The sequence below is a fragment of the Perca fluviatilis genome, chromosome 6 (genome assembly GCF_010015445.1).
Source record: "Perca fluviatilis chromosome 6, GENO_Pfluv_1.0, whole genome shotgun sequence".
Taxonomy (NCBI): Eukaryota; Metazoa; Chordata; class Actinopteri; order Perciformes; family Percidae; genus Perca; species Perca fluviatilis.
Genome location: NC_053117.1, coordinates 21,219,610 through 21,238,585, shown reverse-complemented (window position 1 = coordinate 21,238,585; position 18,976 = coordinate 21,219,610). Strand labels below are relative to the sequence as shown.

Here is an 18,976-nt window from a genome sequence, read left to right as displayed (position 1 = left end):
GTGTATCATTAAACACAATTTCATAAGGTACAATGATCATATATAAGCCGCGGGAAATGGGGAACCCCAAACAACAACAGATAATATACAGTAGGTGATATGTGAGTGATTGTGCTAAAAGATGTTTCTGAGTTGTTGACAGTCAGTTCTGATAAGTCTTCTGGAAACAGGCCTCCTATTTCCAGTATGTACACAGTTGTATGTTTTGATTATTTTATGTAAAGCAACACAAATTCTGGTGTGTACAAACATGCTTTTCAAGTAACATTTTCATCTTGTGCAGTAGAGATGACTTGCCTCTTTCATCTTTGTCTGTATTACAGTAACATGACAAGTGGCAGTGTAAGGAAGATCAACATCATATTTGATCTTATTTATGTAATCTATTTTCAGCTTTATTATTTCACATTATGAGAATACAGAATTTGGTCTATGTTTATCAAAAGCATTTGTTTGCAGATAGGGTCTCAAATGGGGAAAAAATACAACAAAAATCCTGCTCCTAATGTAGCACTAGATGCATTTTTCCCTGCTGTGCTGACATAAACATGAACACAACAACTGTGATTAGGTCATCAAGAACATCAGAACCCTGCAACAGTAATCCCTGAAAACATCTGTCCCTGCATGCCGTGTGATATAGTGCACAAATACACAAGCACACATGCATGGATGTGGACAGACATTTGTGCAGACATGCATGCATGCACGCACGCACGCACGCACGCGCACGCACGCAACGCACGCACAATCACGCACATAGATGTAGAGTATCATGTAACTTCTTATTCCAGTCAGATCTTACACTGATCCACATGCATGCACAGTGTGCAGATTAAAGCTATCCCTTGCTGTAGGGGCTTAGTTGACATCTCTATCTAAGCTCTGTATTCTTCACTTCCCTCTACTCCCTTCATCTCCTTTACAACATGTCCAGCATCATAAAAAGCAATGACCAGCAGATGAGACATACTTACTTCGGATGTCCTGTTGGCAGTCATAAGACTATTATTTGAACATGGCTTCATTGTGCCCCCATTTGCTCTTCCAAAATAGATCCTGATGACATTAGTACCACTACAGTATTTATACAATTATTCTTATGCACACAGATTCACATTGTGCATCATTAGGTAATGTCAATTCACCTTATTTACAGTAAGTTGATGGTTTCAGAGATCTCAGTTCCGACAATGTTAATTGTTTTGCGTTGAAATTATAGGCTATATGGCTATATGTTATATAGTCCTCACAGATTAACTATTTTCCAATGTTGGTGCATATATTTTAAATTGGGACACTGTATGGTCATCATATTACAGAATTATACTATTATATTGGCAGATTTCTATAAAGCATTTGAATCTGTTGAGTACTCAACACTACAGTGTTTTGGCACTGGGGTTAACTTTGTTTTGTGCTATTTAAAACTTTATTAAAGCTGGCCTCTCTGCACATCTATAACCTTTTTCTATAGCTTAAGGTAAAGTATGAGATGTTGAAAATTGTGTGTGTGTTCTGGATCTTTTTGGTTTTATTTTGTTTACGGTGCAACCAGCCTCAGCAACACAAGTGACATGGAAATGAGCAAACACAAGACAAGCAGATGAAGTAGAATACTTCAGAATACTATTGTTTTATTTATTTATCTTTTATCGTGGATCACTGTGTTTGCCTTGCATTTCAGAGCTGTGGTGAATCAACTGTATACATTGGGAGTCGGATGACCAATTAGTTTGAAACAATGAGTGACCTTAAAAAGTCTGTGCATGTTGGTGACTGCAAAATGCAAGAGGTTTCAAAGACTGGTCAGCTTACATAATTGACTTTTGTAATGAGTTGCAGAGTGGCAGGAATCCATACACATGAAAGGGGATGTACATGCATCATTGGGTGCCTTGCTAAAATGTTAGTACTGGTAGTGTTAGTGAACAATATGTCTGTTATGTAAGGATCTGGTAGTTAGTGAGTTAGAGCTCAAGGCTGAGCCATATTATATGAAGGGAGGGTTGAGGGTTGGAGAGAGAGAGAGAGAGAGAGAGAGAGAGAGAGAGAGAGAGAGAGAGAGAGAGAGAGAGAGAGAGAGAGAGAGAGTATGACAAGGGGAGGGCTGAGAGAGCAACACAGAGCAACATGGGACAGTGAGAGAGAGACACATAGAGAGAGATGAGAGGTTAGGAGTTGGCAAGATAATCAGAGACAGGCCACGGGTTCAGAGCTTGGTGCGCAGCTGGTTGTGACGGGTGAAGAAGCTTCAGGCTAACACTGAATGGACAGACAGTGACAATGTGCAACGATGGGGGGATTTAATATACCGGATGTATATTATCAACTCAATAACCCAAGTATCAAACAGAAAACTGCAGACCAGAGGAGAATAACAGAATGGATGTTCCTTCAACATTTGGTACATTTGGAGGTAACTTATGACTAAATGGCTGTGGACGTCTTCTATCATCTAACACTACTGGAAAAAGAAGTAAAAGAGGAACTAAATAATGTAACATTAGCAATTTGGTACATCATATGGACTTGACATTTCACAAAGTGGAGATCACCTGCTCCTTCGTGTTTAGTACATAGTACTGAATGGGTGGTTTATGATGGGAATAACAAGGGCTTTCCTCAGTGAAGTGAATCTTGATCAATCTAGAACTCAGTGTAGCACGATCTAAAGAAGATATTGTACATCTTGCATCTCTTGTACAAATGATACTACTACGGAGACCCGACACAAGCAAAGCAAAGTATACAAACTGGTAAACCGACTGCATCCTACCATGTTGGCAGCCCTGATGAGGTGTTTGAACCATGTGGTCCACTGAAAGCATGGAGCCGGAGAACAGACACACCCAGAGCAGCTTCTTCAGCAAGGTGGATGTGCCTGACCATGCTCACTACATCATCGCCTTATTCGTCTTTGTCATCGGGACGCTGGGCATCACTGGCAACGTGCTGGTTATGTTCGCCTTCTATAGGTGGGTTTGTGTGTGTAATCAGTGGATTTTGACTGAGCATACAAAAGTCATCTGACAGTATTTGTCCTTGCTCTTTTTAATGTGGGTCTTTTTTTAATCAGACCCGTGATGGGATGTTATAATCCCTCAGAGATCTTACTGTCTCACATACAGAGAGAGCTTTTTGTGGGCTTTGATGTGTAGAAATCCATGTATATTTCTGATTGAAGGTTTTTGCTGTCTTTTATTCACTGCAGAGTGAGGTTAAGCTTTTGCAATGTGTTTTTAGTCTACAGAGGATCAAAGGGGTTTCCAAAAAGCAATCACAAGTAAAATAATCTTGGCCAAAATATCATCTGTTGCATGGCATGGAAGTAGAATGAGGTGTTCATCGCTGCAGTAAATGTGTCCTGTATCATTGAGAAATTATGTGAAGTACTAGCACTACCAGGTTTCATAATATAATAATATTATGAAATATTATATATTATAATATTATAATATAATAATAATAATAATATTAAGAACCTTCCACAGCCTTTTTGATGCAAATGTGCTTCTGCATAGCAAGTACAAAGTGAGTTGAGCATAAGTGATATAAGATGAAAACTCAGGCTTTTAAATGTGCTATTACCCAAATGTAATTATTTGTATGCAGTGTAAAAGTCTGCATTTACTGGATTCTTTTAAACATCATAAATCAATTTTACAATGCATTTCAAATCAATAGCGAAATTAACACAGTTCATTTAGAGTCAAATTTGTGTCATTTTACAAGATGAGTGACTCTTAAATTGTAAAATTTCTTGAGAGGTCAAAGAGAAGAAAGAATGAAGAGAGAATGTGTGTTATTTGTTGTGTAGTTTTGACTACCATTTACTAAAACTGTGCTACTGACGTTAACTAAAACTGGGTCAGAGATAGAAAGTGTGTGCATCTGTGTTTGTGTGTGTGTGTGTGTGTGTGTGTGTGTGTGTGGGTGTGTGTGTGTGTGTGTGTGTGCGTTCTGGGGATTGTCAGGAGCTTTTATAATCCATCTGTCCATTACTGTAGATAGATTAGATGGGTTCTCCACTGTGGTGTGCTGATCATTTGTGTTTACTGAATCAGAAATGAGCATGATGTTATGGGTTCCAAGAAAATCATTCACACAGAAAACCACGTATACACACACACCTCACATATGAAACCAGATGGTTTGGTCTTCAATCAGAGAGCAGCTACTTTTAATTCAATAGACAGAGAAAAAGAATTTAATCAATAAAGGGCTGTGGAGGCAGACAGCAGGTCAATATAATGCTCAATCAAGCTTCCATGAATGCAGGTTCACACAGAGTTGACCAGTTCAGCAAAGATCTACAAGTATAACCTAAAACATAATTCTTAACAAAAGCATGACTCACACAGACATTTGTCACAACACACGACCAAGGGAGAAGCTAACTGATGCCTGAGCAGTTTCTTTAATCTTTGACATCTTGAACAAAAAGATACAAGCCTCAGAACATGCTTATTTTTTCTTCTTCTTTTCTCTTTTTTACATTATGTAATTATTTATTAGCTGTACACCTAGTCACACAGTGGCGCAGAGTAACAATTATTACACAAGTATATAATATGCAAACAGAGTCCTCATCTACCCCTCATCAATTAAAACTAAATATATTATCACTAAATATTGTTCTTAATGTAGCATAAATATCCTGTTTTTTATTTCCCTGCTGTGCTGCCATAAAAGTAAACACAAATAACTAAACTTTGTCTGAAAAAAACAACCCAAACAAAAGCTCAGATGTTGACTAATCAAAGCAAATGAAGGGCTAACACGTGTACATTGTTCACAGTGAAATTAAACTTCCCTTCCCTTCCCTTCCCTTCCCTTCCCTTCCCTTCCCTTCCCTTCCCTTCCCTTCCCTTTCCCTTCCCCTTCCTGTGTGTGTGTGTGTGTGTGTGTGTGTGTGTGTGTGTGTGTGTGTGTGTAGTAACAAGAAGCTTCGTAACCTGCCTAACTACTTTATCATGAACCTGGCGGTCGCTGACTTCCTGCTGGCTTTCACACAGTCCCCCGTCTTCTTCATCAACTGTCTCTACAAGGAATGGGTGTTTGGAGAGATGGGTAATGCTCATATCTTTCAATCATACTTAAGTGATTATATCATGTCAAAAACACATTAGATGAAATAGTATTCTACTCTTGTTGTTGAGTCATGTCTGTATGTGTTCCTTCTCTGCAGGCTGTAAGTTGTATGCGTTCTGTGGCGCCTTTTTTGGCATCACCTCCATGATAAACCTACTGGCCATCTCTATCGACCGCTACCTCGTCATCACCAAGCCTCTGCAGGCCATGCACTGGGGCTCCAAACGAAGAACCACCCTGGCAATCCTTATCGTCTGGCTTTACTCTTTCGCTTGGAGTCTGGCTCCTCTTGTTGGTTGGAGTGAGTATCTTCTACCTGGATGTCTTTTCTTGTCATCCTACTTCACCTGCTTCAGAAGTGAAGCTCATTAATACTGTACAGTATACACGACAGATACAGGCAAATGACAAGTGACAAAATGACATCAGAAAATCTGATGTAGGGATGAATGTAACTGATTTCTATTCACATCCCCCTGCAGTTACACAATTCTCCTGTTTTCTTACTGTAATCTACTGCTCCACAGACATTACATCCAAACATGAACAAAAGCAAAACCGTTGATGTTTTACCTTATATTTTACTTTCTGTGAGTAAAAAAAAACTGATGTTCTTTCACACTTTTAGGTTCTTATATCCCAGATGGCCTGATGACATCTTGTACATTGGATTATATGACATACACATTGGCCAATAGGAGCTACACGATGATGCTGTGCTGTTTTGTTTTCTTCATTCCACTGGGAATCATCTTTTACTGCTATCTCTTCATGTTTCTGGCTATACGGAAGACGGGCAGGTACTGTAACTCTTATCAGAGAGTGTATGTGTGTGTTAAGTAATTTGTGCCTGTGTGGGTGGAGATACATGGAAATATATATGAGTTTGGAGAGTTTGAATTCAAAAATACTAGTGTTAAATAATCCAGAAATCTATTTTGTATAATTAGCTTTCTTCTTTTTTGAAAAGGATCTACTTTTTTTATTGCTTACCTACTGCCAACTATTGTGTTACTTACTGTTTGTTTAAAAATGTGTTTGGTAATTTCTTTTTGGTACAGTAGGTGGTTGTGTCTGATAAAACTGTGCTATACATCTCAGCAAATGCAGATTTTCTAGATGTTCTAATGGAGAAAGGCATGTGTACAATTACAATCGTCAACTACTGTCAAAAGAAGTGAATATTACTTTAAGTTTTTTTTAGCTTAATTGGCCAGTATCCCATACATTTACCTGATATTTCTTTCAGGGTCTAGCTCTCTCTTTAACTGCCCCCTCCGTCCTGCTCCACCTACAGGGAGGTAGAGCGTCTGGGGACTCAGGTGAGGAAATCCACCCTGATCCAGCATAAATCCATGAAGAGTGAGTGGAAGATGGCAAAGATCGCATTTGTCGTCATTGTGGTTTATGTCCTCTCCTGGTCACCATACGCCTGTGTCACAATGATTTCTTTTGCCGGGTAAGAGTTCTTTCATAGATAATAATGTTTATGCAATGGTTTTAGTGTGCTTGCGCATTTTTAGATAATTACAAAAAAATTATAATTAATTTGTTTTTCCTTTTTAATCTGTTATATCATCTTTGCTGTAATTAGTGTTCTCTAAAAATTCTACAACCACTTCTTTTTTAATACATATGACCTATTATTGTAGTAATGGTGCCTACAATGTAACCAGTGTTTTATTCACAACTAACATGATGTAGCTTACAGTAATCAGTTTCTGCAGTGCTACATAATGCATTATTTGCAGGTTTAAAGGGACATCATCTTAAGCTTTATATTGACTGAATTTTTTTTTTCACTTTTCTTAAATCTTTAAGTGTGAATTACTATATGTTTAAAGAAACTGAAACATGAACAAAGAAAATTAACATTGGGCATTGGTTTCTTCTATTATAGATAAAATGCAAAAATTAATTGACAATAAGCAGCAAACTGTTTGAAATAATTGAGTTAGAGCTGACTGATTTTCATGTTTTACTGCAAGCAAATAAGAATCAAAAAATAATGTTAAAGGGTCTTTCTTTTTTTTTTTTTTTTTTACCTGGACCCTATCTTCCTATGTTTTTGTGTGTAAGTGACTGATGGGAACAACAATCTTTGAAATTGGTCCAGTATTAAGGTGCGAATGGTGTGACCAGCAGCAGCCAACACAGCTGCAATGTTCATGTTGGAATGTATGAGGCAAATGTGCGTCGTCAATTTTGTCCACTAAAAGTGCAGTTTTTGCCACTGACAGGCTCAGATTGTTATGTGTCTGACACTATGGAAAGGATCCCTACAGAGATAGACCTTTTTAAAAAGAGTTAAATTTGAGATTGCAATAGCTAAACCCACCAGACTCTGTTTAAATAAACAATACTTTTAGCGTGTGTAGAGACAAAATATGTTCTCATGTAAATCGGTAAACTATGGGTTTATTTCAACCAAAACTAGAGTTGAGATTGTTGGAAAATTGGAAAGATAAACCAAAACGGCTTTTCATAGTCGACTTTGAATAAAGTGTATTTTACGATGATAAAATTACTGTTTATTAACATGGATACTGGTGGGTTTTTATGTTTAAAAAAAAATGATCTTACTCTCTGACAGAGAGTCCACCTCCTTAGAAATCCTTTCCATAATGTTGTCAGACACTTTTGTGGATGTAAATTGAAGGTGCGCAAATGCCCAATAACTTAGGCTTGTAGCTTGTTTTGCCGACTGCAGCGATCCTGCTTAATACTGGACCAATATCAAAGATTTTTGGTCAGATCAGTCATTTAGACTCAAAAACATAGGGAAATAGGGTTGAAAAAAAGGGTAATATAATGTTCTCTTCTATCTTTCCATTATAAATTCTGGGATTTCTTCATGCAAGAAGTCACAAAATAAACTATAACATCTAGAGATGTTTTATATTTCTGTCTGCCTTTTCCTTTAAAAAATATGTACCTGGATGTATCAAATAATCCATTACATATTAAGAATCAAATGAGGCTGAGCTGGAAACACTAAGGAAACCCGTATTTAACAGACTTGGCAGTAATACTAAAGTTCTGGGTGACTGCAATGCTCTGACTTAGAATAAGGATGGCCATGCTGGCAATTTGGATTAAAATCTCCCAAAAATTGCACTGAATGTGTCATTATATAATGTTGTGTCAGAAAGAGGTTAAGTACCCCTGGATGACAGACGGTAAAGTTGCTTGTATGTCCTCGTATGTCCTTATCTAACCTATCTCAACATTCACTAAACCCATGTCTCTCCTGGGACTCACAGAAGGCTGATGTGTACTTATGTAACTTTAAAATAACACATTTTCCCAGGTCTTTCACATGCCAATATAAAGAACCAATATAAAGCCACATGCATGCACGCACACACACACACACACACACACACACACACACACACACACACACACACATACACAGAGGATCCGATGGACTGAGCCACCCCTCTGTGGCAGCTTGCACATTTTAGCTACTGTAATCCCTGATCCAATATGACCTTTTATTATGTTACAAAATATAGAAAGACAAAGTGAACTTTGAGTTGTGGTGTGTCTGTGTCTATGTTTTTTTCAAACTGCTGTTTGCTGTCTCTTTCAGTCATGCCAACATCCTGTCGCCGTACACCAAGGTTGTCCCTGCAATCATTGCAAAAGCCTCTGCCATCTACAATCCTATCATCTATGCTATCATACACAACAAATACAGGTAAATGAGAAATCTGTGTCGCTGTATTTTTGTTTTATAAATCCTGTATTAGAGCTTGTATTGGAAGTTATAATTCGTCATATCCCACTTTGTTAGGATAACTCTGGCGGAGAAGTTTCCCTGCCTGTGGTTTTTGTCTCCCACTCCTCGAAAGGAATGCATCTCCTCTGTCAGTGAGTCCTCTTTCAGGGACTCCGTCATTAGCAGACAATCCACAGCATCAAGAACTCACTTTATTACAGCTTCACCTGACATGGTAATCTTTTTTTATTTTGTTGTTCTAAGATTGCTTGAATTGTCATCACTGATCTAAACAAATTCAAATTCTGTTGTCTCAAGTCTCTTTTAGTCTACATTTTTTTGGGGGACTTTTACTGTCTCTTTCTGTAACAACAATCTGTAAAGAAACATGCATACATGTTATCTATCTTGTTAAATTACAGTAATAAATACCCATTTTTTTATTAAAACATTTAGATTCATTCTCATGTATTTATTTATTTCAAATGTTGCCATTGGTCAAGTTATAATTTGTACCATGTGTGCAAAACATTATTCCTCCAGAAATGTGGTTGAGATAGGCAGCCTCATATATTGCAAAGAGCGAGTGCATAAGCAAAATATGTTATAAAGAAATAGATTTTAAATAAATAAAAGAGTGGACATTTTGTGAGAGTAGCTTCCTACAGGTCTTTTACTGTTTGTGACATAATCGGTATTTAATAAAAAAAAAAAATCTAAATAAAATCTAAGATACAGCACAGAATATTTACTTGATTTTTACTTTTTGCTACAATTAAAACCTTTTTGAAAATAATAGTAGTATTTTCTTTGATCTATGTCCAGCACAACAGTAAGACTTACTTAGTAAAAGTGAACCTCCCAGAGCTTGACTAACATCATCTTATGCATGTGCAAAAATGTAACGTTCATCATCCTGTTGCTTTCGGTTCTTGACACATTTTGAGTTTTACTCTCAGAGGAACTTCATGTTCAAGTTTGGTCGAAATTAAATTACATGCCATCTGAGGTGAGTTAATCTTGAATGTTTTCCTTTTTAGTTTAGTCCAGTTGAGCTCAACTCAAATCAGTTCTGTTCTGTCCTGCAGGTATTAAAGGATGTAGAAATGGAGCCTTTGGGAAGGAAATCATTCTCCAGAAGAATACCATCTTACAGACAGTCTTCCAGAGGCAGGTCCTATAAGGAACAATTAGAGCGGAAGGCCTCCAAGACACACGCAGCAGAGAGGGTGAGAAAACACAACATAAAAAGGGTGAATTCAGCTTAAATGTGTTTTGTGTTAATGAGGAATCTTGTTTGTTTTTGTTTTTTACATTCCAGCACCCATCTACCATGAGTAAATCATTGAGCAACTGTGACCATGAACTGGTTTCCAGGTCTCTCACCATCGCCTCTCTCCCCTTACTGGTTCTTACCAGGAGGCGCAGCCAGAGTCCAATCCAAGTGACCAATGAGATTTCAGATGCACAGGAGACGAAAGACAGCATCATGGATTATCACGAGAGCGACCCGCTTGATTCCCTTAATTTTGGAAAAATCCCGTCCACTGATCCCAGGTCGCCTCAGGCTGTCCCACGCATAATCGTCATCAGTCCTACATCTGAAAGCAGCCTCATCAACCATGACAGTGTCTGCTTAGAAGACAGTATTGAGGCAATGGAGAACAATGTTTTTGTCAGCCTGAACTTCTCAACCGAAGTCTTTGAGGCAGTGGAGCTAATCTCTTGACCAGTTATTGGCTGGACAATAATTACCCTTGTTCTCTTTTTTACTGATATTATTTATTATAACCACAGACCAAATCATATTCTTCTCTACCGGCCCAGGCTTGTTTTGGCTGTAGACAAATTTAATCAAAATTGTTTCTGTTTGTTGACGCATCCTGTAAAGTTATACCACTCTGTTGCTTAGATAACTGGAGTGCAGAAGAAAAGTTGGTATGAAAAATGAAACAATATGACCTGGCTCTGGTATGCATTGTGCAGTGTTTGCCAGACTTGGCAGGGACAGGTGCACCCTGAGGGCATGAGTTACATATTTTTGTTAGATCCCTCATAAATGACACGTGTAACAACATATTTTCATAAGTTTGGGGCCCAAGCTTAACATTGTGCATCCTTTTGAACTGTATAACTCCTAGTTCATTTAGGCACACTTCATAGATTATCTGCTGGAGACTGAAGAGAGGACATTTGCATCTTAAATTAGACCAATTTAGTTAAGAACAATGGTAATATATCTACCTTAATGTGAAAAGGAGAAAACATGAACAAAAAATCAAGACTGTTCATATTGAGTCCTAATATCACAACTCTAAGGAAGGAAAGCAAAGCAATGAAATTAGGTTGTGAGGATGTTTTTTTATAATATATACAATTCATATATAGTCAATTCTTGTCTTGTGGCAGTAGTTCCTTCAGCCCGTGTGGATCTCTATAACTTTTCATTGGCAGGGAGACAGTGGTATAATATAAATGTGATGCTGGTCAGAAGACTGAGGCAGAGTCAAATGTGTCTCATTAAACAATAAACTTGTGGTACTTTTAATGTATTGCTGTCATTATGGACAATGTGCTTAACAAATGCTCCACTGTTCCCTTAAACTATTCCTATTTATATAAAAACATAATTGTACTATTTTGGTTGCTTGTGAATGCTACAGTGTTGGTACCAGTGATAGAAAGAATGTATTGTCATTGTAGAGAATACAACAAAATTAGGAGTGCTATTCCTGATCAGTTCAATAAAAGGAGTAGCAATTTGAATAAGTGTGTGATTCAAAATCTCATTATAGGAGGAAAGCACCAGTAATGTAGATTTCTATACAGTAGACATATTATGGCTAAATATGTTTGCTGAAGACTGTGTTTATGTGGATGGTTAATTTATTACAATTTAAATATCCTTTCTTTTTGACAGATACTAGAATCACTATTTAATGAATCGCAACTCCTTTTGCTCTTAACGGGCTTATTATTCCTACTTCTAATTAATGTAATCATTCCAGTAATTTAGCAGCAATTCTTGCAAGTAAAACCATAAGTAGCTGTTGGTTGACAATTAGGATTAACCTTTGGTGTCATGTCTGTATCATCTGCGTTTTAACATTTGATACTTATGCATCTGTTGGTTTTATAACTACAGCCATTATGGGGCAACGATGGTGAGGAAATGTTGGAGTAGTACTTTTCATGTTAGTTCATGGGCTGATCAAACACTCTGAATTCACCCTTTGGGACATTTCCATCAACATTTTACACCACAGAGGCACCAACTGTAAAACCTGTTTTTCTTCTACAGAGCCTAATCTGGATGATGTGATGTGTTTTTTATGCCACCCTGATGTTCGTATAATTTTATGTGATTTTTTGTCTCAATATGCTGTTGGCTAATGTTTCATGTATACTGTTTGTATTTCACTTTGCACTATTGTGATAATGCCTCAGACATACTTTCTGCAGGTACAAAAGAGTTTATAAATAAATTTTCTGCATTACGTTTGTGGCCATATGAAGAGAGCCACATGTATGAACTGTAATACAGCGTTTAAACTGGGGTTTGATTTTACCAAAATCATGTACTTGAAATCAACAAACCTGCTTTGCTGCACATAAAAGATTCTGCAAAGTTGTCTATACAAACATTGTATGCACATTTCCCTATATGTTAACAAACTATGACAAAATATGCTAAGTGTTGTATTTTTGTGAGAAAGTGATGTTAGATGGCTTTACCATTCATATACCACATCCATTAAATTCTTAAATTTAAACTCAGTTTTATTAAATTTTTTGACAATTAACTGACTTAATTATAACACGTGTGACTGAATGCCTCTTGCTACTCTGACATCACATGAGCATGTACATAGGTAATTGGTGTTTTTCATCATGCTTCATGATATCCCAGGTCTCAGCAGAGGTTTGAATGGATCTGTCTGTCTAAAGCTAAGGAACGCAATCACCTTTTGCTCGTTAGGTCGTCCTATACTTTTTTTTCACAGCAGATATTTTAACAGTTTGGATGCAGAAAAATTGTGCCTTACAGTGCTTTACTTATATATGATGTTTTGGGTTTAATATTACTAGTGCATTACTATGTATGTTTGCATTTTTTAAGTTTGTTTAAGATTGAGCTCATTTAACTAGTATACACTGTTGGGTAGTTTAATATACAGCAATTCATCATATTCTATAAGATCTGTCACGTCTGCCTCAGTTGGCAAATTTGCATTTCCTAGGATGGCGAAGGCATGATCTGCCCTCCTCTGCCTCTGATTGGCTTCCCCTAGGCCATGCCTTTCCTGAACTCTCCAGACTTGCCATTCTCCATCCATCCACCAGATGCCCTCAGATTTTCCTACCGGCCTCAGTCACCTGACGCCTACATCCACCCTCTCACCTGTTCCTCATTCCCCAATTAACCCCACAGTCTTTATACCAGCCCATCTCCACTTTGCTCTCTGTCAGGTTTTCAATGTTGTTTCATGCTTTTGCTTTTTAGCCTCTGAACTGAGAGTTCTGCATGCTGTAACCTGAACCGTTATTGGTACCTGTCTTTCTTTACCTCTCCGGTCTCATTCTATGGATTCCCTGTTACTTTTGTTTGGACTTGCTACCCTGCCAGTAAGCTTTGTGTCTTTTTCACTCCTGTCTTCCTGGATTGTCTGCATCCGTGTCATTTCCTTGCTGCCTCATACTCATTTGCCTGACTTTAGCATTGCTGTCCTGCGTGTCCTCCTGAACCTCGTATCTCTAGAAAGTCAACTTTTCATGACCTCCAGAAAAAATTTTTTTTTCAGCTTTGTGATGATGCATTTTTCATCTAATCTGTGAGGCTTTTTCCAAGAGCGGTATAAAGTTGCATAACATGGAAATACTTGAGTAAATGTAGCCTACTACTAAGTATTATTCCATCACTGCATATTTACAACGAATGAGCAGAAATATGATCTATATGTAATGACACTGAATAGCCACTAGAGGGATGTAGTGAATCATATTTCTGATATCTATGAATTCACCCGGTGTGAATGCACCCACCCTTTTTCAGTAGGCAGGCAGGCATGTTTATACCTGGGAGTTGCCTATTATATTTGTAGTGTATTTATATTTTGAATTTTTATGAATTTGAAACGATTTAAAACTAATTTAGAATGAATGCTATTCGTGTGTGTGTGTGTGTGTGTGTGTGTGTGTGTGTGTGTGTGTGTGTGTGTGTGTGTGTGTGTGTGTGTGTGTGTGTGTGTGTGTGTGTGAGAGATTGTTATGTTATGATCATACTACAACTGATGGAGTTTTGAAAATGTTGTAATATGTCCTACTGTATGCCTCATGAAAAGTGTAGATGTCTGATGACCGACCGGCCTGACGTTTGGTTTGTACCACACAGTATCTTGAAGTGGTGGATATTATTCTGGGAGGATATTTATATGTTAATTAAAGGATAGTGTAAGATTGAATTATTGTGTAACATGTTTCTAAAGTTTCTTTAAAACTCAAATTAACACAATCCCACTACAGTTGGAAATATGTCCTGTGAGTAAAATATTTCCTATTAAGAGTTGTTTTCCCTCATAACAAGTATTATAATAATCAGTGCGTTTAAACCTAAACGCAAAAAGCCTGTAATAATTTGTAATGACGTTGCTCCATTACTGACAGGCCTGTCACGCAAAGAGCTCAATAAGTGGCGGCGGATGTCTAATAAACTGTATCCCAGGACACCAGCGAGGACAAGTACAGAAGCAGGAGCGAGACACGAACACTGTAAGAAAACTCCTGCTTAACCCATGGTGAATGCTTTTTGTGCCTTCTGTAGTTTTTGTAGTTTTATTATTTATTTATTTTTTTTATATATTCTGTGGCCATCAGCTGTCTTTTCTAAGGTGGTTTTTACCCTTTTATCTCAAAATTCAATAGTAATGTTCAACGCTGAGTTATGGTAGGTAGGCGACGCTAGGCTACTGTAGATCACTTCTTTGGTGGTACTCAAATTGGTTTATAAATTTCAATAAAAGAAAAAAATAATGTTTCTTCAAAAAGCCATTAACCCTAATTTTTGTATTTAACCCTGTAAAGCCTGACACATGAACAAATAACCAGACAATTCAAATTTTTGGGAATTTAGATGTTTATTAAACCTTATTACAAAATCCCCAATTTTTTTTTTTTTGCCTTATGATTTTGTTTACGATATATTTTTTGTATCCAGTTTGATACATTGGGCGTTTTGGGCAATGTTTTGCTCACAACAATGTTCATTTAAGGTACAAAAAATTGTTGTTTGGGACCTCAACTTCCATGCTTGCATGGGCTACACTTTCATCTTGATAGTCTTCCTCATCACTGCTATCTGAACTTCCATTATCATGCATAGCCTTAGGAGTCCATTCCTCCTCGTCATCTTCCCCTAACCAGAGATGGCAAAAGTACTCACTTCCCGTACTTAAAGTGATGGTTCAGAGTAATTCACCCTAGGGTCCTTTGCACCATGACCTCGAGCCAAACACCCCCCCAGAAGCTTTTTTCACCTGGGTCGAACATTGGGAGAGTTAGCTAGAGTAGCGTTATCAGCTGAATAGCTTAGCGCAGGGGCTAATGGACCCATGTTTTTGTATCTTGTAAGTTACCCCACTAATAATGCCCGAAATGATACCAAACGTCTACAAGTAGTACAAATAGGTTATGCTCTCATAAAACGATGGATTGGAAAGTTTGTAAGTACACCAGGGGCCTCATTTATAAAACCTGTTACGCAAGAAAAAGTTGCGTGAAGCACGGTGAAATTTGTCGTCGCAACATTCCTCGCAATAGTCGGGATTTATAAAGAATTTTCATGCGTAAAAATGTTCCCAGTTTTCCGCAACCTTTTGACCACATGTGTGATCGTGCGTAATGCTCCCAAGGTTTTGTAGACTGCGTTTTAGTGAACTCAGATGGTAGGCGCCCGTTTTCCGAACCTAACCCAGTTTTTGTTTTCCTGAACCCAACAATCCCGTTCTTGCTAAACCGACCCAGAGCGGTCGCCCGCGTCCGGGCCGGGGGGGCCGCCAGCAACGGGGAGAGGCAGGGGACCCTCCACACCGAAAGCAAACTCTGCCACCGCAACTCTCCGTGTGTGTGTGTGTGTGTGTGTGTGTGTGTGTGTGTGTGTGTGTGTGTGTGTGTGTGTGTGTGTGTGTGTGTGTGTGTGTGTGTGTGTGTGTGTGTGTGTGTGTGTGTGTGTGTGTGTGTGTGTGTGTGTGTGTGTGTGTGTGGTGTGTGGGTTGTGTGTGTGTGTGTGTCTCTTTCTGCACCTGCTATTCCCACACAGTTACCATACAAGTAACCAAATTGTCACATTTCAAGCACTTTCACCTGTTTTGCACCAATAATAATCCAAAATCTTGTTTCTATTTTTTACTTTTTTAATAATTGAATTTCCTTTCTCACAAAAACGAAAATGATCATATGATCATAAATGTGATCTCACAGGGGTAAATGGCAAATATGAACCATAAATGATGTATATCATTGGTAATTGAGCTGTTAAGTAGTAAGGCTGTGTAACAATATGAACAGTACACACGGGTTAAGGCTTCCAAACAGGATTTAGTTTGGATGTTCTACCTCTGTTAGGAGCACATCGATCTCACAATCACTGAATTGTGTTTTTCCCCCATTTTTCCGTTTCGTGATTGGTGATCAAGGGCTCCTTTCAAGGCTGGAATATTCATTGATTGATTAACATGGACCTTATTAGGACAAACATGGGAAGACCTTGGGAGGAGCGTGAGGCTCGTGCACGACCGCATACTGTAACGCAAGTCCGTATTTATAACGAGAAGAGTGCGTACCGTTGTGCGCCGCAAGGTTTTATAAATCAGAATATTGTTTTTGCGTACGAAAATTCTGACTTTTTTTGCGCACAAAATCTTTCAGAATAGAATCTACGCAAAGTTTTATAAATGAGGCCCCAGAAGTTTATAAACACTTGCCTGCTCTCTTCTGCTCTCTGTTGCTGCTGCTGCTACCTGCAGTTAGACGAGTGCTTAGGGCCGTCTACAAATTACTACACCGAAAAGAGTTACAATAAAAATATTTATTAATTCAATGATTAAATAAGGTAATGTCTCCAAACTTACCTCAATTATTACTTGTCTCCTGCTAGTTATACTACAGCACTTACTTAAAAAAAAAAAAATTTCAATTAATAAATATTTTTGTTGCATCTCTTTTCGGTGTTGTAATTTGTAGACAGCCCTAAGCACTCGTCTTACAGCAGCAACAACAGCAGCAGAGAGCAGAAGCCAGCAGGCAAGTGTTATTTACATAAACTTCTGGTGTACTTACAAACTTTCCAATCCATCCTTTTATGAGAGAATAACCTATTTGTACTACTTGTAGACGTTTGGTATCATTTCGGGCATTATTAGTGGGGTAATTTACGAGATACAAACGTGGGTCCATTAGCCCCTGCGCTAAGCTATTCAGCTGATAACTCTACTCTAGCTAACTCTCCCAATGTTCGACCAAGGTGAAAAAAGCTTCTGGGGGAGTGTTTGGCTCGAGGTCATGGTGCAAAGGACCCTAGGGTGAATTACTCCGAACCATCACTTTAAGTAGAAGTACAGATACTTGTGTTAAAAAATACTCTGGTAGAAGTACTGATTTAACTTCTTTACTTAAGTAAAAGTAACAACAAAGTACAGGCTTTGAAATGTACTTAAAGTAAAAGTAGCCTTGCGAATGACAACCACTTTTTATGCAAAGCTACCTGGACCACACACGTTACTAGAGTGCAAGATGAGAAACTTCAGTGGACATAAAAACCAGGCTCTTTATATCCCATTGTCTACATTTTAAATGGATGTCTGCCAAACATCACATATATGATTATTGTGACAGAGACTGGGACTCCAGCTTAATAAGATTCTGACTGAGTAGCAAGATATGAATTAAATTGTGATTCTGTGAGAATTCACAGATCCAGTTTCTCTTTTTAAAAAAATATATATATATTTTTGTTTAAAATAAAAAAAAAAAAAAAAAAAAAGAACCCCCCCTAATAAAAAAAAAAAAAATATTTTTTTTTTTTTTTTTAAAAAAAAAAAAAAAAATAAAGGATACAATATGAATTACTAAAAATAGATTAATTAAGAAGTTCCCCATACTTTTAGAGTTACACAGCACATTGGCCAGGAGTCATACTTGATGCCTCCTAGCCTATCTCAAACATCTCTCTCAGATAAGGCCAGGGATGATTGGGAATGTCTTACTGCTTGTCTGCCTAATCTCTGGGATTTCTGTTTTCTTTCAATCATGTCGCCGTCCATACTACTAGTGCTAACGTTACCACCATCAAGCTGCAATTATTTGCCACAAATGCATGCAGAATGCGGCCGAATCTGTCGAGTCGTCTTGTAGTGGTGCGTTACATGCAACGTAGCCTACAGTATATTCCCATCCAATTAGATTGAATTCGGTATTGATCACGTGAAAAATAATAACTGTAACTCCAGTGAAATTATTTGAAACTTGCTAGTGAGGACTAGATTAGGACCGTATTTAAAGCTGATGCTGGTTTCAAACTTCGCCTCCCCCCCCAGGTGTGTCTGTAAAACACGGACAGAGACAACTTCTCTCTTTTGATGCTTTACAAGCAACGTGAAACCTAGCTAACAGGTGAAGAACACAAACAACTAAATCACTAGCTAACCTACTTTAACTGTGCAGGAACTATAGACCAATACAACAACAGGCTTAAATGAACTGACAACATAAGTTATACGACTTACAGTTCTCAAGGACGCACACACACAATCTCAACTGATTATCCTCCGGACAGCAGTCTCTCTTTCTTTTTTCTCACTTTTTTTCGCTCGTGGTGTGAGGCGCGTGTCCGCGCTATTCTCCGACATTACGACCTCTTGTACAAAACTAAAGTAACAAGCCAATTTTTTAAATGTAAGGAGTAGAAAGTACCGATATTCGTGTTAAAATGTAAGGAGTAAAAGTAAAAAGTCGCCACAAAAAAAATAGTAAAGTAGAAATATCCGAAAAATCTACTTAAGTACAGTAACGAAGTATTTGTACTTCGTTACTTCCCATCTCTGCCCCTAACTGCTCCATGTCACTTGAATTGCCATCTACTATCATGCTGATGACATTTTCAAT

General features: G+C 37.9%; 1 protein-coding gene across 1 annotated transcript; it reads left to right on the top strand.

Moving 5' to 3' along the window:
- The first annotated feature begins 2,109 nt into the window (after positions 1 to 2,109).
- LOC120560551 (melanopsin-A-like) lies at positions 2,110 to 12,591 on the top strand. The gene is made up of 9 exons (XM_039803177.1): positions 2,110 to 2,978; positions 4,940 to 5,073; positions 5,192 to 5,395; positions 5,723 to 5,894; positions 6,392 to 6,553; positions 8,690 to 8,797; positions 8,894 to 9,053; positions 9,907 to 10,047; positions 10,140 to 12,591. The coding sequence occupies exons 1-9, from the start codon at positions 2,812 to 2,814 to the stop codon at positions 10,545 to 10,547; spliced, it is 1,656 nt and encodes a 551-aa protein (XP_039659111.1). The 5' UTR covers positions 2,110 to 2,811; the 3' UTR covers positions 10,548 to 12,591.
- Positions 12,592 to 18,976: the final 6,385 nt, after the last annotated feature.